At 46.1% G+C, this 23,956-nt stretch overlaps 1 protein-coding gene across 4 annotated transcripts in view; it reads left to right on the forward strand.

The window, feature by feature from the left end:
- The window catches only part of SH3KBP1 (SH3 domain containing kinase binding protein 1), a 334,252-nt gene that overhangs the window by 84,842 nt on the left and 225,454 nt on the right, over positions 1–23,956 (forward strand). Inside the window, exon 1 of one of the 4 annotated variants that reach the window (XM_008696428.2) lies at positions 1,967–2,879. The exons of the other annotated variants lie outside the window; for them this stretch is intronic. Within the exon in view, the coding sequence (XP_008694650.2) occupies positions 2,829–2,879 (51 nt within the window). The 5' untranslated portion in view covers positions 1,967–2,828. Of the gene's footprint in view, positions 1–1,966; positions 2,880–23,956 lie in introns of those variants that run through there. 4 annotated transcript variants of the gene reach the window in all.

Consider the following 23,956-nt stretch of genomic DNA (forward strand, 5'->3'; position numbering starts at 1 on the left):
GGGGGGGGGGGGGGAGTTTGGTGTGGGAAAGCCAGAGGCAGGTTCCAAGTGACCTGCCTCTGACCCGCACCTGCTTTCCTACAGTGACTTCAGACCCAGCAAGGGACACAGGCACCCATGACTTGTAGCCTGTGAGAAATCCTTGAGCCCCAACCACGCTGAGCACCTTGCTTCTCTTTGCTTGAACCTTCGCTGCTGCAGAGGCAAGGTTCTAGGACTTGGCCTGGTGGGTGTGACAGACCCAGAAACCCACTTTTCTAACCCATTGTGGTGTGCACCTAGTATGCCAAAGGAGCCCAAAGGGAGGGGACTTTAGAGCCTGGGGCAGGAGAACAAGGAACAGGTCAGGCAAAGAGGATGGTGAGAGTGCCTGAGGAAGTGTGAACAGAAGCCTGGAGGGGGAAGCAGTTTGAGAAGTATCTGGAAGGAAGCCTTGCCAGGGAGTAAAATGGGACATGGAGGTGGGGGGCTGGGAGGTATGCGAGGTCGGGAGGTGGCAGGGGCCTTGTGTACCTTTGTAAGGAGTTTGGACCCTAGAGGTGATCAGGAAGCATCAAGGGAACGCTTTTAAGCAGAGGCATGTTGCTGTCCGATGTGGATGGAGGAAGTTTCTTTAACAGGGCGATTTCTCCTGAATGAGTATCTGCCCCCATGCAGCTTATTTTAAAAATAGCTTTATTGAGATCTAACTTGCACACCGTACAATTCACCCATTTGAAGTGTCCCATTCGATGGTTTTTGGCATATTTACAGAGTTGTGTAACTATCACCATGATCCAATTTTCATACACGACCTTCATGTCAAGAGAAGCCTTGTGCCCATTTGCAGTCCTTCCCCACTTCCAAGCCCAGCCATAGGCAACCAACCACTCATCTTTGTCATTTCTTTTTTTTTTTAATTTTATTTATTTATTCGACAGAGATAGAGACAGCCAGTGAGAGAGGGAACACAAGCAGGGGAAGTGGGAGAGGAAGAAGCAGGCTCATAGCGGAAGAGCCTGATGTGGGGCTCGATCCCATAACGCTAGGATCACGCCCTGAGCCGAAGGCAGACGCTTAACCGCTGTGCCACCCAGGCGCCCCAATTTCTTCTTTTTCTTTAACATTAAGGGGAATGTCTTCTGTGAGTGTATTCACTTCAAGGAGTCTCTTTGCCCAAATACAAACTCTTGCTCTTGACTTCCCAGCTATTGCTCAGCCCGCTGCTGTCAGCAGTGATATTTGCTGTCTCACCTAATGGGCGGGGTACAGGGTGGGTAGACCCCAAGGGCCGTGTGTTCATCTGCTCAGGGTGACATCAGAGACCGGTGTGCTTCTCGTCTGTCCTCTGCAGTTGTCGTGCCAGTAGCTTTGGCCCAGGACTGGTGTCTCTGTGGTTGTCAGGCAGCTGTAGAATGGCATGGCCTGGCAGTGGTGCCCTCTGCTTCCTTGTTTGCAGCTGGCACATAGGAGGAGTCCCTGTTTGTGTGAGCTTAGTTCCTGTTGCCCACCCTGAACCGAAGATTGCCTTAGAATTAATGAGTCTGCCCCTCTGCAGCTGGGTGGGGGCACTCTGGGGGAAGGGTGGCTACCTGTGCCAGACCACTAGTTGACTTTGCTGGGGAAGGAGGAAGGGAGCCACTTCTGCTGGGTAGGTTTGTGAATCATGGTAGAGGAGCTGAGCCTAGCTTTATGTCTCTGTGAAAAGCATCATCAACTCAGGTCTCACCAATTCAGGAGTTCATCCTAATTTGGTCAGGGGGTGCACTCGAGTTTATGTTTGGACAATGTAATAGTGTGGGCGATAGTGGTAACATGAACCTGTGTGGGAAATAAACGATTTAAGTCTCATTAGAAAAACCTGTTTGCTTTAGGATAGAAATGCTTAAATATATGACTAGTAGTATATGCTAGAAAATTGTTCTTATCTTTTTTTTGGATATTTGTTTCACGAATTTTTTAAAAATTGTTTATTGTGTTATGTTAGTCACCATACAGTACATCATTAGTTTTTGATGTAGTGTTCCATGATTCATTGTTTGCATATAACTTTTTCTCTTTTTGATAACTGAGGCTATCTCCTTGGGGAAAAAAGTGAAATCCTGTCCTGAATATGTCAGTATTTGAGTTACTATGTGAACTTGAAATTAACAAAAATTGACTTTCTTTCAAGTATAATTCACGCTTCACTAAGCCAAGTAGACATTCTGCCAGTTATTTGGACTTTATTAAATTTTGCTTTATATGTAATAAAAATTCAAGGTAAGCCTCTGCTTTGCAAAATAACTTACTTGATTAGGAACTGTATTTTCAAATCTGTTTTGGAGTGAGGTTTGTCCTCATGTAAGTAATGAGTGTTTGCTGGTGCAGCTCTTTAATGGTGAGAACGGATGTTGAAGAAAGCAAACACCATATGCCCTTTGTTTCCCGTGCATGTCCCCTCCTGGAGGCTGGGTGGAGTGGTTCAGCTGTCTCGAATAATCTCCATTTTGCTGTTACTGCAGACTTTGCGGTTCTCCCACTCTTCTCTCCGATGTTACAACTTCTTCCTCTTCCTCCTCCTCAGTCAGAAAGGTTCCATGCTCTCAAGTGCCAGAGATTGGATTAATTTTGAAAAATGAGTTTCCCTTGATTTGTGACAGAAATTAGTGCAGAGAATTTAAAAAAAAAAAAAAACCACCCAGTGTGAATGTGTAGTGGGAGGGGCAGGCGGGTTGGGTACGGGACAGGATGCTTAGAATAATTCTGCTGCCAAGTGAATCAGAGACTTGCAGCTCTCAGCAAGCACGGAACATACTCCCAGCCAGAGTTCAGACACAGCCCGAAATCACCACGCCATACTGCACAGAATGGACCCTTCCGCAGCCAAAGCCCCGAGTGCTGCAGACACGCCTGAGACTGTAAGTAGGCCATACATCTGGTTCCATTGCTCTTATGTCTGCATCTTTTGTAGCCTGTTGCCTGACTACTTCTTAGGCCAGGAGGGAGGAGGCATGATGGGGAATTTGGTCCCAGCTCTGTCCTTCCGAGATGGTGAGCAATACTGTTTTCCACTCGGACCGGGTCTCAGTTTTCTTGTTTGTGGCGGAAGGGAATTTCTTTTCCCCGGCGTTCCTCTGTGACAGAAGTGGCTTTTGGCTGAGCCCCTTTCGTAGTGGCATCTGTAAAGATTTTTGACAGCCCTGTCATCTGGTGTGAGGGTTCTTCCCTTCTTCTGACTGCGATCGATGAGTTTTGTCCACGGGACACCCCAGCCAGCGGAGCCTCCTCTCCCCGCCCCCCACCGCCCAAGGCATCCCTTTCATCAGTGAAGTGTCCCTATCAAGGGCTGGGAGCGGGTAACATTTCTGAGGCAGCTGGCAGGTTTGGAAGCCTGGGATGAAGCCAGGTGTGGAATCCAGCTTCCCTGTGATGGGAAAGAGAGAAGAATGAGATAGAAGGTGGGACAGAAGTCAGCTTGAGGTCTCTCCAGAGCACTGTCCTGCTGCTGGATGCCAGTCGAGGTGGCAGGCAAAGCTCAGATCCTCACTGCCAACTTGGGCAACTAACAAATATCTCTCCTCATCTTACTCTTCCCATCTGAAAATCACTATCTTTTCACTTCATGGGATTGCTGGATTGTTTGAATCACGAATGTGAAAGTAATTAGTACTTGGTAGGCATTTGCTAAGTGATGTATTTTTGCCCTTTGTCCCCCTTCTCCTTCCTTAGTGGAATATTGTACCATCAGTGCAAGCACCATGCTGGGCTCCAGAAAGTGCCACCCGTGTTGCCATCGTGGCTTCTTTCAAGGCAGCCTTTGTGGCCTCCAAGCTCTCTTGCTTGGTGTCATAGGTTTGATCTTGGTGTCAGCTTTGTTCAAGACCAGAGCCCCAGGTTGTCCTTTTAGCCTAGGTAAGGTGACCCCCTAGGACAAGGAGGTCTCAGGTAGATGGTGGGAGTGGGTCATGCTGTGTCTCAGAGATCCATTTGAATTAAGGATTGTGGGGGACAGGGGACCCAATTCAGGAGGCCATGTGATGAATCCTAGAGGAATAGTGATAATTCAGAAGAGTCATTTCTCATTCAGCTTTGAGTTTCCAAGTTATGGATACCTATATTCAGCCAGTGCAAGGGAGAAGAAAAAAAAATCTTGAAGAAAACTGCTCAGCAGTTGATCTGATTTCTGATTCAGAAGTAGGCGTAGGGCACTGTCATGGTGACATTCCGCCTGGTTGTTTCAGTTAACCCGTTCATGGGTTTAGGCATCCCGCGTGCACATCAGTTAGCTCCCAGATGCCTTCCACCATTATGGGCGTGTGTCTGCTTAGGGGACTTTCTAGAGCCTGTCTTGTTAATTAGTTTTACCGTGTGCTTTATCTTTGTTAACTGTGAATTAATTGCTAATAAGAGTGTTTTCTTGTCAGTCACAAGTTCTCCCACCCCTTTCCCCAGTTGAATTTCTTGTATTTCATCTGGTATTTAGGCTAAAATTGTTTGCCTTTAGCTGGCAAGATTCCTCCATAACGGTCTGCGAGCTCTAACACGGTGCTAATTTTTATCAGTGATTTTGGAGACACTGTATCATCTGTACGCTTTGTTTGGCGTGCGATGATGTAACCCACATCAAAATCATGTATCATGGTGTTCCAGCCTTCAGTAGCTCTCTGTTGCTCTTCTTTGAAATCCACTCTCTTTCCTATGACCGGCTGCGCCTCGTGTAGCCTGGCACATGCCTACTTTTCCAGCCTCGTGGCCGGCGCCCTCACACCTGGCCGCTCCCTTCCACCGCACCAGCGCCCTGGCTGCCCCCGCTCCCGCCTGGCCCTGTCCAGCTGCCGTGCCAGCCCAAGCGCTTGCGCTGCCCCCTCCCTGGAGTGCCCTTTCTCTGGCTCTTTCTTGGTTGGCTTGCTCTGCTTTCTTTCAGGTGTTACTTCGAGAAGCCCCTGGGCCATCTTAAGGGACTTCCTCCATCTTAAGTTACCTTTCTCCCTTCCTGTCATATCACCGTGTCTGTTTCTTGCAGAGCACTTATAACACAGCCTGTGAATCCCTGGTTACCTCACTGGTCTGCTTGGCACTCGCCGCCACCCCCACTGGAATGTCCACCCAGGGGCTGGCGGGTGCCTTGTCTGTCTTATTCCACCGTATCCCCAAGCCCCTGACTCAGTTCGCAACACACGGTAGATGCTCAACAAAGATTTCTTAAATGAGTAGGGGTTTTGGATGATCGATGTCGTGGATGACTTTTCAGTAGTCTGTGACTGCGAGCTGGTAAAGACAGTGGCATCATCTCTGTGCTGGCCACTCCTGGCCCCATGGGCCTTCATCACCGGCACTTTGGGAGCACTCCAGACCCTGAGGCCCTGTTTCCCTCTCCTGGCAAGCTGGTGGCTGGTATCCGGAGTAACCCCCTAACTGTTTGAAGCATCATTTTTGTTCTCAAAATGAAAACCACCTGTCTTCAAAGTAATTTGCTTAAAACAAATACTTACTTCTTTACTGAGGCCTTCCTCCCCTTCTGCCTTTCCTCACGTCCTGCCAAGAATAATGGGAAAACCCTCCTATCTTGGAGAGTGGTTTGCCCTCTGGTCAGAATCCAAAGCTGGACAATTTATGACCCAGGATGCCGAGCAGTAGGTTTTCCCTGCCCTGCTGCTCTCAGATGGTCACACTTTGTTCTCCCGAGGGGCTCCAAGGGGTCCTGTGATGGGGGCTCAACCTTGGTCCTGCCCCACTTTCCACGTTGCCCTTTAACCATCCTCCCTCCAGGTAAAGAACCTAGCCCAGGGTGCCACAGAGATGGCAGCAGGGATGGGGACAGTGTCTGAGTCGTGTTCTGTGGTGGGCTGCTTGCCAGCTCCCTGACACCTTATACCACCTCCAGGGAGAGGCTACGCTTGCCTGCATTTTAGAGACGGTGTAGCGAGGTTCACGGAGATGAGGTAGGTCGTAAGTAGTCAGGATCAGAACCCAGGTCTCTCTGGCTTCCAAATCCGTATATTATTTGTCGGTGTTCTCAGCGTTTCTCGGGTTTTGTTTTGTTTTTGCCATGTTTTTCAGTTAAAAAAGCTGGCAACTTCGTGGAGGTAGATGTATGCACACATGGAACTGTGACAAGTTTCCTGAAATAATAGTTGCCTTCACTGTGCGTGATGTGTTCTTACGTGCTTGTCAGCACATAGCAGGACTCTGTTCCTTTTTAAGGCCAAGAAATATTCCATTGTGTGTGTATGCCACCGTTCCTTTATCCATTCATCCGTCAGTGGACATTGAGCTGCTTCGGTATCGGGGCTGCCAGCCGCTGGGGGAGGGGGAAAGGTGGAGTGCTGTTCAAGGGGTATAAAGTCTCCATCCTGCAGGCTGGCTCCATTCTAGAGCTCTGCTGTACAACGTGGCATCTACAGTTAACAGCACTGTAGTGTGCACTTAAAAATTTATGAAGAGGGGGGCGCCTGGGTGGCACAGCGGTTAAGCGTCTGCCTTTGGCTCAGGGCGTGATCCCGGCGTTATGGGATTGAGCCCCACATCAGGCTCCTCTGCTATGAGCCTGCTTCTTCCTCTCCCACTCCCCCTGCTTGTGTTCCCTCTCTCGCTGGCTGTCTCTATCTCTGTCGAATAAATAAATAAAATCTTAAAAAAAAAATTTATGAAGAGGGTAGGTCTCCAGTGTTAGTACCCCAATGGCAAAAAAATGCCAGGGAGGATCTCCTAAATGGATTGTGTGGCCCACTAATTGGTGGCAACCCATGCTTTGAAAATAGTTGGAAAAACGCTGGTGTAGCTGATAGGTCGGTGCTTACTTTATGTAGAGGTTTATATGATGAAAGCTACTTTTAAAAATGTTTATCGCAGAACCTACACATAGAAAACACACACAAGACTACAGCTTGTTGAATTTTCACAAACCGAACACATCTGTGTAAACAGCACCAGATGAAAACACACACCATTGATTTAAGCTTCTTTGAATCAAGGCAGGCGTGCAGTGCGCCAGAAAGTGATGTGCCCTCCATTTGTTCTGGATGTGCACGTGCAGCTTACTTGATAGAATCTTTTTTGAGGTCCTGTGTTTTGTGTTTCCAGTGGCAGGGCCTAACTGGTATTTTAGGTCTAACAACTACTGGAGCGGAACCAGGCTTCTGTAAGGACCATCCGAAATGGCCACAAAAAGAGGCAGAGGATATGCCTGGTAAACTGTGAACGACGAGGAGGAGGGAGGGCCAGGCCCCACAGTGGATATGGAAACGCTCAGGTGTGCAAACTTCTGGTGACAGTAATTGAGACCAATTTTACTGAAATGGGGTGGGGGTGGGGCGGGGAGGGAGCTTGTGATGAGAGTTCCAAACCCCTAGAAGTCAATGTACTTTTGTGTAAAATAAAGAACATTCACCTCTCACAGTGAGTATTGATTTTTAGAGAAAATTCTTTTAGCGTACCGAATCAAACTTTTTCTTGGCCAAAGACCTAAATGTATCTCAATACCAAAGCAAGCTAGATTAACTTTGCTTTCATATTGTGTGGGTTCTGTAAGGTTGTCTTGGACAAACTATACCTAATTCCTCGTCGTGGCATATACGTAGAAATGAAAGGGAGTGAGATGCTTGAACGTGCCTTTAAGCATTATGTGCTGTTACAAAGTTTTATTAATCTCTTTGTGAGACGCATTGATAGCTTTTAGTCAGACCGCAATCGCTTCCTTGAATCAGGGACTTTGGGATAATAATAAATCCTTTTGTCTTTGTTGATTAGATAAGCTCTTATTCATTGTTCATTTTTGTGAAGGAGACTTTGAACTCTTACACATTTAGTGTGTGTTTCCTGGCGTTCTGGACCTATAGTGTTCACTGTGGGTCTGTGTTTAAATTCTGTATTTGTTGTGGAAGAAAAGTCCTGGGACTGTAACAAACACACTGTGGAACGGGGTGGGGGCACCGTGCTGGGGACAGGGAGCGGGTATATCTGACTTACCATTCCTTTCTTGGTGCCCAGCTTCAGGCCATTAAGCACCTGCTGAGTGAATGGAAGGAGAGAGGGAAGACTGCTAGCTAGGATTTAACGGCGTGTACTGCGGGCTTTGTCCCCTTTATCCTAGTTAGTCATTACCACAAGCCTGTGAGGTGCGTACTGTTAATATTCTTTAGAATGACCTCACGTCCTTGTTTGCCAAGGGATGGTTCTGGTGTGTGCCTGCTATCCTAGCATCGACAGTGATAACACCCTCTTTCACTCTAAAGTGTCCTGATTCCAGTAATAAATTGGTTCACTCTGAGAAGACATGAAGAGACGTTTTTCCAAAGAAGACACACAGATGGTCAACAGACACATGAAAAAATGCTCAACATCACTGACCATCAGGGAAATGCAAACCAAAACTACAGTGAGGTATCACCTCACACCTATCAGAATGCCTAAAATCAACAATGTAAGAAACAACAGGTGTTAGTGAGGTTGTGGAGAAAGGGGAACCCTTATGCACTGTTGGTGGGAGTGCAAGCTGGTGCAGCCACTCTGGAAGACAGTATGGAAGGTCCTCAAAAAGTTAAAAATAGAGCTACCCTACGATCCAGCAATTGCACTACTAGGTATTTACCCAAAGAACACAAAAATACTACTTCAAAGGGATATACGCACCCCGATGTTTGTATCAGCATTATCTGCAATTGCCAAATTACGGAAACAGCCCAAGTGTCCGTCTACTAATGAATGGATAAAGAAGATGTGGTATGTGCACACGCACGCACACATGCACACGCACACACACACGAGTATTATTCAGCCAAAAAAAAGAATGAAATCTTGCTATTTGCAATGACATGGATGGAACTACAGAGTATTATGCTAAGTGAAATAAGTCAGTCAGAGAAAGACAACTACCATATGATTTCACTCCCATGTGGAATTTAAGAAACAAAATGAATGAGCAAAGGGAAAAAAAAAAGAGAGAGGCAAACCAAGGAACAGACTCTTAACTCTAGAGAACGAACTGCTGGTTACCAGAGAGGAGATGAGTGGGGAGACGGGTGAGACAGGCGATGGGCACTAAAGAGGGCACTTGTCCTGATGAGCACCGGCTGATGTACAGAAGTGTTGAATCACTGTAGTGTACACCTGAAACGAATATTACACTGTAGGTTAACTAACGAACTTGAATAAAAACTTTAAAAGAATAGGTTTGCTCTCAGATGTTGTGGTTTGGATTGACAGATGGGGAAACCGAGGGCACAGAGAAGCCGCGTCTCTCCCTAATACCACCCAGCTAGTGGCATTAGGATCTTTTCCTAAGAGTCTGACTTCAGATTTTGTCATTCGATCACTAAGTTTTGCTGCCTCAGCACTTAGGCCAAGGAATATGTAGTGGAAAAACAACGCTCTCTGTTTTTCAGTCTCACTATTTAGTAAAAATCACTGCTGTGATGTGTGATTCAGGGCAGACAGACTGTGCTAGTGGAGACCCATGGAAACTCTAAATGCGCTTTCCCTCATAAAGCTGGATGCCTGGTATCCCAGAACGGTAGGACCATTCACACGGGCCTGGTGCTTCCTAGTTTACTAAACCCTTTCCCCTACCTTATTCGTTGAAACTTCATGTGTACCCTGTGAGGTGGGAGGCAGTATTTCCATCTTACGAAGGAGGATGGGCGATCTGCAGGATGATGTGGTCACCTGCCCAAAGTTTTACAGCCAGAAAGGGAGCTGATCCAGGATTCGCTTCCTATCCTGCCTCCATCATCAGCGCGTGGGCCTCGCAGCCAGGCGTGCTTACACAGCTATTTTGAGGGTGCTTCTCATGGAGGATTAGAAAGTCCTTTGAAGACTCATTACCATAACACAAGGTTACTGTAGCACAAGCCTTGGCACTGTCGACATTTTGGGCCACTTAAGGCTATTGTGGGGGACCATGCCCTGTAGGCTGCTGAGTAGCATCCCTGACCTCTACCCACGCCAGTAGCACTTCCCTCCCTTCCTCCCTCCCTCGGATGTGAGAACAAAAGTGTCTCCAGAGGGTGTCAAATGTCCCCTGGGACACAGTTGCCCCTGGTTAGGAACCACTAGCCTGAGTTCAATAGCAGCATTTGAAAGAGGGAAAAGGACAACCTTGAAAATGTCAGACCTGTCATTTTCCCGCTCTAGTTTCTAAAGCATCAGAAAAACTATCAAAAGACCCACAAAGGGGTAGAAAAGGGAACATGCAGCACATTTCATGTTGGATTTGGCTCCATGGAAGAGCGTTGGGTCTCCCAAGGAAGGATATGATAGCCAGCGTTTTTTTTACGTTAGAAATCACACAATTAAAAATGTTTTTTAATAGAAAAGTTAGAATAGAGATCAACTGAAAAAGGCACATATGCAGTCTCCTGGGAGCCTGCTGCCCAATGATAACCACAGTTCACATGATGCTTTACCTCCTTCTAACCTTTTCCAACATGCATATATCAATCTTCCAAATAGGGCCGTGCCACAAATGCTATTATAATCAGCTTTTTTTTTTTTACCTTACATGTGCCGCAAATACCTTTCCATATCTCTAATATAGAGCTGCAACATTTTTTAAAAAATATTTTATTTATTTATTTGAGAGAGAGAGAGAGTGAGTGAGGATGCACAAGTGGAGGTGTTGCAGACAGAAAAGCAGACTCCACACTGAGCAGGGGGCCCGATGCGGGGCTCAATCCCAGGACCCTGAGATCACCACGACCTGAGGCAAAAGCAGATGCTTAACCGACTGAGCCACCCAGGCGCCCCTAGAGCTACAAGATTTTTAATGGCCGCATCATATTTCTTTGTATGGTTACAGTATAATTTATTCACTTGGTCTCCTATTGTGTACATTTGTTTCATTTCCAATTTTGTTTTTTGCTATTACATGCAAAACTATGATGAGGATTTATGTGTGTGTGCCCACGCCCTTCACAGCCTTTTTCCCCCCTTATAGAAATAAGGAGATTTTATCATCCATTGAATAAGATCCCTAATTTGTAGTGAGCTGGATTACATTTTGAATATATTACATAACTTTGCCCCTGAAAATTATGGAAAATGCATTCATAAAAATTAGATTATGCATTAGACGTGCAGAATGGGGTGTGGAAAGTTCTTCGGTTTTCTGATTAAATGATGACTAAAAAGAAGCCATGTAGGTTTCATGCCCTATTCATGAAAACCGCTCGTAACCGTAGAGCACTACTTCCTGAGTAGGAATTACAGCCCCGTAAAGATCACCGAATCTACCTTTAAGAGTTTGTTCATTGCTGAGAGAAACTTAGGGCTATGTTCTCATGAATTTTCATTGTTCATGGAGTTTTCTTATATGTATTTAAAATGACAAAATGAGGGGCACCTGGGTGGCTCGGTTGGTTAAGTGTCTGCTTTCAGCTCAGGTCATGATCCTGGGGTCCTGGGATCGAGCCCCACGGGCTCCCTGCTCAGTGGGGACCCTGCTTCTCCCTCTCCTCCCCATTCATGCGCTCTCTCACTATTTCTGTTGCTATCTCTGTCTCTCTCTCTCTAATAAAAAAATAAAATGATAAAAACTTGTGGTAAAACCTTTAAATAGTACAGAAAAGCTTAAATAAAGTTCCCTCCTTTACTCTGCCTTTGTATTTTTTTCATTCTCTAGAAATTTTCTATGCATACACAAACATTAAAAATGTGCGAAGGCTTTTTCAAAACCCCACAAACTGGCCAACTATATGCAAGGTCTGATCTAACTAGCTTTCTTCAGTTAACACATCTTTCCATGCCTACACCTTATTCTGTTTAATCGGTGCCCTGTTTGGGGTTTTTCAAGCTTTTCTTTCTCTCATGTAGCAAAGTGGTCTATTTAATTTATTTTTTTATATTCTATTTATTTATTTTTAATCAGTCTATTTTACATGAGTCTGTCTGTAGGCTACATGCCTAGCAGTGGGGGGGTTGGGTTAAGAGTCTGTGCCCGTAGAATTTTCATAGATATTGCAAAATTGCCCTTCCACTGGGAGTAGCTGGACTTGTTGCATCAGGCATTTTTTTCCTGCCTGGCATAAACTGTGGATTTATACATTGGGAACACAAAGGTTGACCCATCCATGGGAAGGGCCATCAGGGTTAGGAGGCCACTGTCTTGAGGGTGATCAGGAAGGGGGATATGTGTTTACTGGTTTTCTCCTGGGATTGGCCAGAAACTGGCTTTTGCTTTTTTCAACCATGGAGTAAAAAGTATGTGTATAAAGCCAGGAGACAATACCCAGGCAGGCAGCTTTCTGGTAACATTTGATGATGTGTCTCAGAATCTACGTAGCAAATGTGCCAAATGCACTGTGTAAATATGTAATGTAATAAATGTAAATGTAATGTGCTCTAATCATTTCATCATCATTTTCCACCCCTCTTTATCTCCTCCATGAAGTCTTTTCTGATGTTTCTCCATTCCCCATCTTCATCTATTCCATGCTATTTTTTGCACTTTCCTTTTATAAAAAAAAAAAGATCATTATGGCCGATATTGCATTTTATTGTTGTATTATCTTATTTTTGTCCAGCTGTGTTTCCCTGATGAAATTTGGACCAACACTTGGTCTCTAGTCTTCGTCACCCTAGTGTGGTGTTGGCACGTACGTATTTTGATCAGCTGCTTGCTTTGGCATTTTCCTTATTTTATGGGGCCCCTGTGCTTGGTAAAGGAAGACTGTCCCTGGATACCCGCATTGTTAGTCCCCAGAAAGGTGCTCATTAAGGTCTCTGTTGCCTCACTTGTCAGCGTGGTGCTTTCCTGCTGGGGAAGGGCCCAGCAAGGTGCCATCTTTTATTGATTTGGTATTTGAAGCAGTGGAGGGTGGCAGACATTGGAAGATGTTTCTGTGAACCCCAGTGGGCACAGCAGCTGCCACAGCCCGGCCTAATGGCATGAAAGGCCTGTGTTTCTGTGAAGCTGGGGGCTTTCTGATGGGCACTGCCAATGTTCGCTTGCTGCAGTCTTGGCCAGGATTTTTTTGAGTTGGTCTGGGGTTAGCCACCCCAAGGCTGAGACACAGAGAGGAAAGCAGGTCTCAGGAAACCTCTCATATGTCAGTGAGCCTAAAACTGGGCCACCTCTTGGGGTGCACCCCCTTTTCCAGTGTTCTTGCTAATGGTAGGAGGTAGTTTTTGGGGCTCGGGGCCCCTGCCCCAGATGGTGAAAACTCAAGTCTGCTTAGGTTCAACCTCTGGCTGGGCTCCTGGGAGGGGGGATAAAGGGGCCATCCTCTGCTTCCTCCCCAGCCCTTTCTCTCCTCTACTTTCTCTGAGGGCTTACACCTGGGACCCTGGTCCCGTGACTCTGTTGGGAGCTTCCTGGAGGGTGGCCTGGAACCCCAGCAGAGAGTCTTAAAAAAGAAACAAACTAAAGAACTTTTATTGTTTATTTTTCTTATTGTTCAAGTAATAAATGTTCTCTTACAGCAAATAAAGGAGACTTTTTGGAAGCAGGCATAGTGATCCAAGGAAAATGGCCTGTGGAGCCAAATGGTTCTAGATTGGAATGTGGGCTCTGGGATTTTTTCCTGAAGGAGCTGTTATGATCTGAATTGTGTCCCCTCCATATGGTGAAGCCCTAACTTCCAGTGCCTCAGGATGTTACTGTATTTGGAGACAGGGCCTTGAAAGAGGTAGTTGAGGCCCTAGGGTGGGCCCTCCTGCAATCTGATTTGTGTCCTTATGAGAAGAGGGGATGAGGACACAGAGACGCACCGGGGATGTGTGCACAGAGCAAAGCCCATGTGAGGACACAGCGAGAAGGTGGCCATCTGCAAGCCAAGGAGACAGGCCTCACATGAAGCCAGCCGGCCGACACCTAGCCTTGGCCTTGGCCTTCTAGTCTCCAGAACTGCAAGGAAATACATGTTTGCTGTTGAAGCCCCTCAGGCTGTGGTATCTGTCAAGGCAGCCCTGGCGAACAAATATAGGGCCTTCTAGCAAGTCAGCTCCTCCGGTTTTGCTTCCCCCTCCCTGAGGAGAGGACCACAACACCTACTTCTCAGAGTCAAGGCGAGGGACGGACATAATGCCTGGTTTAGAGTAGGTGCTCACAAAGGGCGCTCGTGATAATGCTCATTTAGTAATATAATGGTAGGAACCACCGCCACCTCCCCCACCCTGGTTTTCTGACCTCGACCTGATTTGAGGGGTTTTGTTTGTTTGTACTTTCTTTTTAAGTCCTTTTCAAACAGGGTTGCCGGGAACTCCTGGGATGTGGGGGAGGCGGGCACTTCATGGGTCTAGCAAGCAATGAAGTATTTGCTTCTGAGCCCTCCTGTTCCTTTTAACCTCATCACATACCGGCCCTCCAGGCACACTTTTATTTGGGACAATGATGCTGCCGCTAAGATGGGCTAAAAGCGACCTCAGGTGCGGTGTGTTTACCACCCCTGACGTCTCCTACGTTCCTCTGCTTGGGCTGCTGCAGCAAAGCGCTGCACCCGGGGGCTTCAACAGCGGAAAAGTGTGGTCTCGCGGCTGTGCATGCTGGAAGGCCGAGATCAGCGTGTGCACAGCGCTGGTTGCTTCTGCGAGCCGTGAGGGAGCGTCTGTTCCACGCGCCTCCTCTAGCTTCTGCTGGCTTGCTGGCAACCTTGGGCTTTCGTGGGCCCGTAGAGGCATCACCCTGATCGCTGCCTTCATCTTCACGGGACAGTCTCTGTGTGTGTGTCTCCGTGTCCAAATCTGTCCTTTTTATGAAGTTGTCAGGCACGCTGGGTGAGGGCCCACCCAAAGGACCTCATCTTTAGCCTGATCGCCCGTAAAGGCCCCGTTTCCAAATAACATCGCATTCACAGGTAGTGGAGGGGAAAGCTGTAACATGTTTTTGGGGAATAGAGTTCAAGCCATACAGCAATTCTATCAGCTAGTGTGCCATCAGTGGGTTTGTGCCAGCAGCGGCAGCTGCCTGGACAAGCGCCCTGGTCTGGCCCGACCCTCCTGCCCAGCATGCAGCTTTCAGCCCAGAAGTCACCTCCTCAAAGAGGCCTTCCCTGGCCTCTTGCAATAGAGATGGATTGAATGATTAAGTAGATTGCGGAGCAAGATTAAAATGTGACTGAGAAGTGTGCCGATGTGTTTTCCTTAAAAGTGGGAGAGGGCTTGTCTCTACCCCACAGAACTGTTACTTGTCGCTTTCTTGTGTGTGTCAGCTGTGTCACCACTACAGATGGTATTTCAATAGCGTTTTATGCCTGTGAATTGCGACATCGGGCACCCTCCGAATGTCATCGTGTTTCCTGTTCTGTGTACAGAGCATGGCGAGAGGACTCTGCTTGTTGGATTTGGATTTTTTTTTTTGTAGTGACTCACAATTTGATTATGATGTTACAATAATTCACAGAGCAAAACTGGCTAGCACCCTTCTCTGAAGGCCATCCCAGGTCTAGAAAACCTGTGAGTTAAGAGTAAGGGAAGTGTTTACTGGTTGTAGTTAATCAGTTAGTATTGACTGAGCACGTTCTGTCTGCCAAAGCCACGCTAGGTGCTGTGCAGATGCAGAGCTCGTGTGCGCGATAGTCAGGGCCTCCAGCACCACACAAATCAAACCGAGGCATGAGAGTGTGTACTATAGAAACGAAGTAGGAAGGAGTATTCACTGTGGGCCCGGGGTCAAGAAGGGCTTGGTGCAGGAGCCTAGCTTAGTTTGGGCTGTGCCTGGAAGGGAAAGAGGTCCCAAGAACAGGAGGAAGACTGTGCGCCTGAGACAGGGCCAACACAACATTGCTAAGCTCTGTTAATGGTCCCAGTGTACACTGAGCCACCTTGTTTGAATAAAACTAATTTTGTTCAAGGGGCACCTGGGGGGCACAGTTGGTTAGGTGTCCGACTCTCGGTTTTGGCTCGGTTCTGATCTCAGCGTCATGAGATTGAGCCCCACGTTGGGCTTCACACTCAGAGTAGAGTCTCCTTGGGTTTCTCTCCCCCTCTCTCTCTCCCTCTGCCCCTCCCCGATGAGCGTGCTCTCTCTCTAAAATAAATAAATAAGGGGCGCCTGGGTGGCTCAGTCAGTTGGGCATCAGACTTTTGGTTTCTGCTCAGGTCATGATCTCAGGGTCCTGGGATCGAGCCCCATGTCAGGCTCTGTGTTCTGCTCAGAATCTTCTTGTCCCTCTCCCTCTCCCTCTGCTCCTCTCCCTGTGTGTGCTCTCCCCCTCTCTCTCTTTCCCTGTTTCTCACTCTCTCTAAAATAAATAAATAAAATCTTTAAAAAAATCTTAAGGAAAAAAGTTTAAAAATTTTTTAAAAACTAATTTTGTTCACAACATAGGTATGATATGGTTTATGACAGAAAAATATTGGAAACCAACAAAGTGCCCTTCAACCTGGGAAGAGTAAATTATAGTATATCCAGGCAATGAAATACTCTATAGCCAGAAAGAAGAATGCAAACACTTTTTACTGATATGGAAAGACTTCCCAAATATATTGTCCAGTGACAAAGGCAAGTTGCAGAACAGTGTGAATGATATACTAATGTATGAGAAACTGGAAAATATCCAAGAAACTAATTACAATTAGGAGCAGTAGCGGTAATTACCCAGGAGTGGTAAACTGGGGTAATGGGAGCCAGAGCACGTGTGCCCATGCACGCATTTTCGAGATTTGAACGACGTAAATGTATCCTAGTCAAAAAGCTACAAAGAAAGGTGTGATGTTAGTAGCATGTGGTCATACTGTTGCTACTCTTAAATGGATGTGCATGTCTCAGATGCTTTGTCTTGGGAGTACATAATGAATGACGGTAACCAGCTGCACTAGACATCTAAGGGGTAAGCTCTTGCATTTGCCCCGAGAATGAAATTCTCTTCACCAGCTTTTCACTATTATTGGTTGTCACTAGAAATGTTTCAAACATAAACTAGAATAGAGAGAATGGTATAACGAACCCCTTTGTACCCATCATCCAGTTTCAACAGTTGTCAGCTGCTGGCCAATCTTGTCTCATTGCTTTTCCCTTCTCCTTACTGTCCCCCATCTATTCATGGCCTTGATTCTTTGGAAGGCTGTGCCTTTCCGATTGTGTTATTTGGAATTATTACTCTGTTCTCCTGAGTCCCACCACAGCCCCAGAGATGCAGAGCAAATTGGATGCTTAAAGGTGGAAAAAAAAAAAAAACAACTTTAACAGTTTGGCTCATCTCAGGTGCATCTTACTTTACTTAAAAAAATTTTTTTTTAATTGTGGTGAAGTACACATAGCATGAAACTTACCGCCTTAGCCATTTTTAATGGTACAGTTCAGTAGTGTTAAGCATATTCATGCTATTGTGCAGCTGATCTCCAGAACTTTCATCTTGCAAAACTGAAACTCTGTACCCATTAAAACAACAACTCCCCATTCCCCCATCCCCTCAGCCTCTGGCAACCACCCTTTACTTTCTGTCTCTGTGAATCTGACTACTTTGGGGACCTCATTTATATAAGTGGAATCATCCGGTATATGTCCTTTCTTGACTGGCTTATTTCAGTTAGCATAAGGTCATCAGGGTTCATCTGTGTGGTAACATGTGTCAGAATTTTCTTCCTTTTTAAGGCAGAATGATATTCCATTGTAGGGCTGTATCACATTTTGTTTAGTCATTCATCTGTCAGTGGACTCTGGGGTCAACTTTATGTGTAGTCATTCATCTGTCAGTGGACTCTGGGGTCAACTTTACTTTTTGCCCCCTCTTAGAATATAGGATTGGGCGCCTGGGTGGCTCCGTCGGTTAAGCGTCTGCCTTCAGCTCAGGTCATGATCACGGTGTCCTGGGATTGAGTTCCGCATCAGGCTCCCTGCTCAGTGGGAAGCCTGCTCCTTTCTCTCCTGCTGCTGCTCTCCCTGCTTGTGTTCTCTCGCTCTCTCTCCTCCCTCTGTCAAATAAATAAGTAAAAATCTTTAAAAGAAAGACTGTAGGGTTCCATGGCTCATAATAGTTTGATGCGATAGCACATTTGAATGTAGCTTACTAAGGTCCTCTAGTTAAGGGACTAATTCTGAGTCATTTGAGAGTTTTCATGCCGAATACTTGACTTGAAAAGAACAGCAAACTTTTCTTTCTGCCTTTTGACCGAGAGCACCTTTCTCTCACAAAGCTCTTATATTGAATTTTGTCTCTCACTGGATTAGATTAGGAATTTAAAGAGAGTAGGGCAGGGACTGGGGAGGTAGCTCCCTTTGCCCAGTACCTGGCACTGTGCTTGGTGCTGGCTGGGTGCTCCGGATATATTTGTTACAGAATGAACCGTACTTTGGGCAAGGCAAATAACGGTATGTGTGTAATGAGGGAGGTGAACCAGATGAATTCTAAGGCTCCTTTTGGTTCTAATGTTGTTTGGATCCATTATTAAATCTGATGATGAAAACTTCCGACTCTGGAAGACAGGAAAGTAGGGGATGGAAGAGACACATTTTTGAATAGATAAGATACGCTTCAATGCCAATTACATTATACCCCAGAGGTAGGTGGTCCTCTACAAATAGAACCATCCCAGGATATAGTATCTCTTAAAACAACATTTTGGATTTGAGATTTCCTCTTTGTGTGTTGGTAACACTGTTTGAGTAGCAAAAGCTACCAGCTAGAAAGTATTTTGAGTTTAGCTGAAGTGTGTACCACGTTTCCTAGATGTACATGGATAGAAAACAAACCTCCACTTGACGTCATCATCTTTACAAAGAATCCCATAGGAAGTCTTAGTGATAATTTTACCATGAGAAGAAGTCAAAGCAATAAGCAACAGAGGAAAATGAAGATTCCAGAATTAGAGCTCAAAAAGCTGGTAAGAAAATATGGAGGGAGATGTGATTTGGGTATTGAAGCTTGATTTACTGAACTTTGTGCTGGTTTCTGCATTTTTGTTTTAAGCCTGGTTTCCAAAAGTCTCTTGTTAGCAACCAGATGGTCGTCAAATAATTGATATATGTTCATTTTAAGCCCATTTGGGCAACAGTGGCCTGGATTTTTCCAGTAGAAAGATTGAGTAATTCTGTTGGCTTCTGAATGCCAACAGGGTTTTTTTGGGGGAAGTTGAGTTCTCTTATGTCTTGAAAGTAACCCCTGGAAAATTGGAACCAATGAATTGATTGCATGATGTACTTGGAATAGAATTGAAGACTATGGAGACAGTTTATTTCGGTTTACAAACACCCAGCCTTAGAAGTGGTTAAATTTGTAAAATTAGAGAATTTTTTTGTACGTTTAAAGTTTTTCCCCCCATTTGTTTCTGAACCTTGAGTTAATGAATATGAATAGACATTTAAAATACATTCCTCTGATTTTATTCCCCATTTTTAAAGAGTTGTTCAAAACTCTAGGATCTGCCCTCGGTCAAAAGGGCAGAAAGAAAAGTTTGCTGTTCTTTTCAAGTCAAGTATTCATCTTACTAAATGCTTTTCAAAGGAAGAAAATTCTTTTTTTAAAAAGTGGGGCTTTGGGGTACCTGGCTGGCTCAGTTGTCTTAGCATGCAACTCTTGATCTCGGGGTTGGGAGTTTGAGCCCCATGTTGGGTGTAGAGATTACTTAAATAAAAAGAAAACTTTTTTTTTTAAGTGGGACTTGCAGTGTGAAAAAAGGGTCATGAGTTGTCTCCTTGATCGGCAAGCCTTAATAGTCTGTTTTTGAACTGGAGAAAACACATTGGTGGTTGTGGGAAGGTGCTAGTAATCAGCACACTATGTTGCCGAAAACAGTGAAAAAGGCATTCAAGCTCTGTCTGAAGAGCCTATTATAGTGGTGAGGATGGCTCAGCGCCTGTCTGGGTGGAGACAAGGTAATGGCAAAGAGTGGCAGTGCTGTGGAGGGAGATGCCCTTTTAATTAGTTGATACTGCTCAGATTGTCACTAGGTGTTTCCAGAAAGAGCCTTTCTTAAAAAAAATGCCACGCGCTCTCTGGGTCTGTGTGGTATGAGGCCTTCCTTTCCTCTCCTCCCTCCCGCCACTGTGGTTGGCTTGTCTCCACTGTTTTGGGTAGTGACCTGGGATCTGAGTGGACCTTGTACCGAAGCCCGCAGCCGTAGGGCTCTGGGCGGCACCAGCCCCAGATACCTCATTGCTGGGAAGATCAGTTTCCTGTGGCTGCCACAACAAGTTATCACAGCTCCAGGTGGGTAAAAACAACAGAAATGTATTCTTTCACTGTTCTGGAAGCCAGAAGTCCAAAATCCAGGTGTCAGCAGGGCCGCACTCCCTCCAATGGCTCTAAGGAAGAATCTCTTCTTTGCCTCTTCCAGCTTTGGGGGATCGTGGCTTCCTTGGCTTGTGGCCATATCACTACAGCCTCTGCCTCTGCTTCCACATCACCTTTCCCTAGGTCTGCCTTCTCCCCGTGTGTCTCCTGGGATCCTTGTCATTGGATTTCGGGCCCACTCAGGTCATTGACGGTCATTTCTTCATCTCAAGATCTTTACTTACATCTGCAGAGATCTCTTTTCCAAATGAGGTCACAGTTCCGGCTTCTGGGAATAAGGATGTAAGACCTATCTTTTGGTTGGAGGGTAACCATTCAACCCTCCACAGTGAGAACGCCAAGCCAGGATGGGGCCTCTGCAGAAACCACACTGGGGGCCTTGAGAAGGAAGCAGAGAGAAAGAAACCCTTCTTGGGTAATACTTTAGAGCAACTCGTGTTTGTATTTTGCTTATTTAATCACCGTCATCATTGTCATTATTATTATGTAGTAAATTATACACGACATAAAAGTTACTGTTTTAATCATTTTACGTGCACAGTTCTGTAGCAGGAAATATACTGACGCTGTGTTGCGACCCTCACCACTATCCATCTCCAAAACCTTTTCATCTTGCCAAACTAAAACTCTCTACCCATTAGCCACTAACACGCCACAGAGCCTCCCCTCCAATTATTATTGTTTTTAAATCCTTTCAATTTTTGTTCTATTTTTAGAAACACCATGTGATCTTTTAAAAATCTGCCTGGTCATTGAAAAAACACTAAAAAAAAAAGAACTTTATTGAGGCATGTTTTACATATTACATAAGTCACTCAAGTAAACACTTTAATGATTTTTAGTAAATGTACACAGTTGTGTAACTGTCACCATAAAATGTTTTAGAACATTTTCACCACCCCAATAAGATCCTTCATGCCTATTTATAATTACTTCCTGTTCCCACCCCCAGCCCCACTGGCCTTCTGTCTGTTTCTATGGATTTTCCTTTTCTTGGTGTTTCATATAAAGTTTTATTTAAAACTGAAAAATACATTTTTCCTGGATTGTAATATACAGAGAAATACAACCTCATCCCCTGGGAGCTTGTTAGAAATGCAGACTCTCAGGCCCCACCCTGGACCTATTGAATCAGAATCTGCATTTTAACAAGATCTCCAGGGGATTCTTACGCATAGTAGATTTACAGAAGCGCTGATACATTGTATTTACTTTGTCCCCTTAATATATTAGGAGCATTTCCCCCAAATCGTTAAATCTCTCCTAAGGACATTTCAAATCCCATCATAAGAGTATACCACAATCTATTTAGCCAGCCAATTCAGGGCAGACATCAGGTTTCCCGTCTTTTTTGCCACTGAAAATAAAACTGTGATGACCATTTTTGTATGTAAATCTTTGTGCAGTTTTCTATCCACTGTGTCAGTAACTCCATTTCTAGGAATTTACCCCAAGGCAGTAATTGTAGATATACAGCTAAAATTGAGAACATGCACATATATGCTGATCAGGGTAGTTGGCCATTTAATGCACTGGTTTCCTGCAAACCAGACCGGAAGCCCCGCAGATAGGGGACATCTGGATCCCCAACAGGCGATGTTAGAGCCTCTTGCCAACTCTCCCTTCCACCTTCTTGAACATCAGCTTCACTGTTGAATGAGATGAATGAACAAATAAATGAATGAAAACGGCCCCAAAAAGTGGAATACGGGTTGTTCCTCAGCAGCGGTGAGATAGAACAGGGCAGAAAGCCGGACTTGTGCAGAGTAACTTTCTCATCTGTTGTGATCCTCGCTGACCCTCCAGCCGCCACTGGTCACTTCCGCCCTTGCCAGCGGCCCAGCAGGTCTGTCCTGGAAGCTCCTGCTGCTCCAGTGACCTGTCGCTTCTTGCTCCTTCTAGGTGGGTAGTCGTGATCATGGGAGGGGTGGGCTCTTTCTCAGAGCACACGAGGCTTCGGATTCCGTTTTCCCACTCGTGGTTAGGATGTGGTTTCTTAAATATTTACTGGTTTCCTTAGTTCCTAGGTCCTTAGGAAGTATCTGAGGAGATCAGGCCTTTGCATATCCTCTCGCCTGCCCCGTTGCCAGGTTCATTAGGGTGAGGAGGAAGTGAATGCGTCTAAGCAGAGGGTGCAGAATTTTCCTGTTACCTTCTCTGTACTGCCATGTTCTTTGAGATTTTTACTGCTATGGTGTTTCCTGAGGGGAGCCATTTCTTCTTTTTTCTTGGGGTGGTAGTGGGGAGGGAGGAAGAGGTTATGAAAGGACTCATTCTTGAGGGTTCACATCTAGCTCACTGCTTCAGAGGGTCTGGGACCTCCTGTCACCTCACTGCAGGGGCAACCTTTTGGTTCCTCTGGGCCATGGATCACACACCAGAGTGTGTAGCAGCACGTCTGGGAGGGATTGGTAAAACACAGTATACTGAGCCATAGTCCCAGGGATTCTGGTTCGTTGGTCTGGGGTGGGGCCAGAAAATCTGCATTTCTGACAGGTTCCTGGGTGATGATGCTGCTGTTTTGGGACCCCACTTCCAGAACCACTGCTCTAACCCTCCCCTCTTTCCTTTCAGTCACTTCTAAGTAGGTGAAGCGAGGCACTGGAGGACTGGTGTGTTTAAGGCTCTGGCAGCCGGGGATCACGTGTGCCTGTGCTGTGTGCTTGCTTGCTTGCTTAGTGATGCTCGGCTACCGAGCACAGCCCTTTCCCTGCGCAAGCACCAGCAGCTCATGCAGATTACTTCAAGTACTGAGACTGGGGTTTTTGAGTCATTTAGGGAAATAGGGAGCTCAGGGGATAAGAACAGGAGCCCCAGGTCCTCAGGGCCTCATGGGAACTCAATCTAGAAAGTCAGCAGCCACGGGGCCCTTGAGGGCCATCCGTGTGCCCTTCTATTTCCGTTGTCGCAGGGCAGAGCTGAATGTGATAACCTTTCAGCCCCTGCCCTTTCTGTTGACTTCCTCTCCTCCCTGTAGGATTGTTCCCTCATCTAGGGCAGGGCAGCGTCTTCCGGAAGGGTCCTGGTGGCAGCAGGCTCTTTCCCCACACATCCCCAGCCCACTGGTGCAGAAACTTCAGTCCTTGCTGAAAGGGGAAGTAGGATGTGGGTCCTTAGATTGCATTGTCATGACGACTTGAGGGTTTACCTCTTCTGTTTACCTCCAAAGGCTTAAGGACAACTGTTGGGAGCTGGAGAGGATGAGGGGAGGTGGAGGGAGTCCTGATTCAAGTGGGTCTTCAATGCTGAGTCATCACTTCATGGGTCTTGCCCGTCTTCGTGGTGGCTGTGTTCTGTGTTGGTACAGACTCAGGCGACGGGTGGCTGGCCATTTATTATAAATGAGAAGTACATTACAATCTTCAGGATAGCAAGGGCTCCTGTTAGAAACTAATAGAGTGATTTGGCTTAAAGAGCCAGCTGTCAAGCTAGATTTCCACTTAATTCCGTTGTCCGTCAGCCCAGGGATATCACCGCCTGGTGGACATCTCATCCCCCGCCCCATCCGCCCCTGTTGGTGGGATTTTGCTCCAGACAGTTGCATCTGTGAGGCAGTCTCTCCCTCCTGCTTTCATTCCTCCCCCAGAGTCTTCGTTGAGGTGCTGCTGGACCCCCTGAGCAAGAATCTACAGGCCCAGGTCATAAATGCTTCTGTACCAGGTTCCCTTCAGCAGCACAGGGTGATTCCGACTCCCCCATGGGAGTGTGGCCACTTATTAGCATGTGGTATTTTGAGAGTTCTGACTTCAGATCATTTTGAAGCAAGTATCTTCTGAGGTCTTTATTTTCTATAAACTGACAGAAGCAGCTAAATCCTTTTTGGGGGGGGG

The sequence above is a fragment of the Ursus maritimus genome (genome assembly GCF_017311325.1).
Source record: "Ursus maritimus isolate PB19 chromosome X unlocalized genomic scaffold, ASM1731132v1 scaffold_X1, whole genome shotgun sequence".
NCBI classification, from domain to species: Eukaryota; Metazoa; Chordata; class Mammalia; order Carnivora; family Ursidae; genus Ursus; species Ursus maritimus.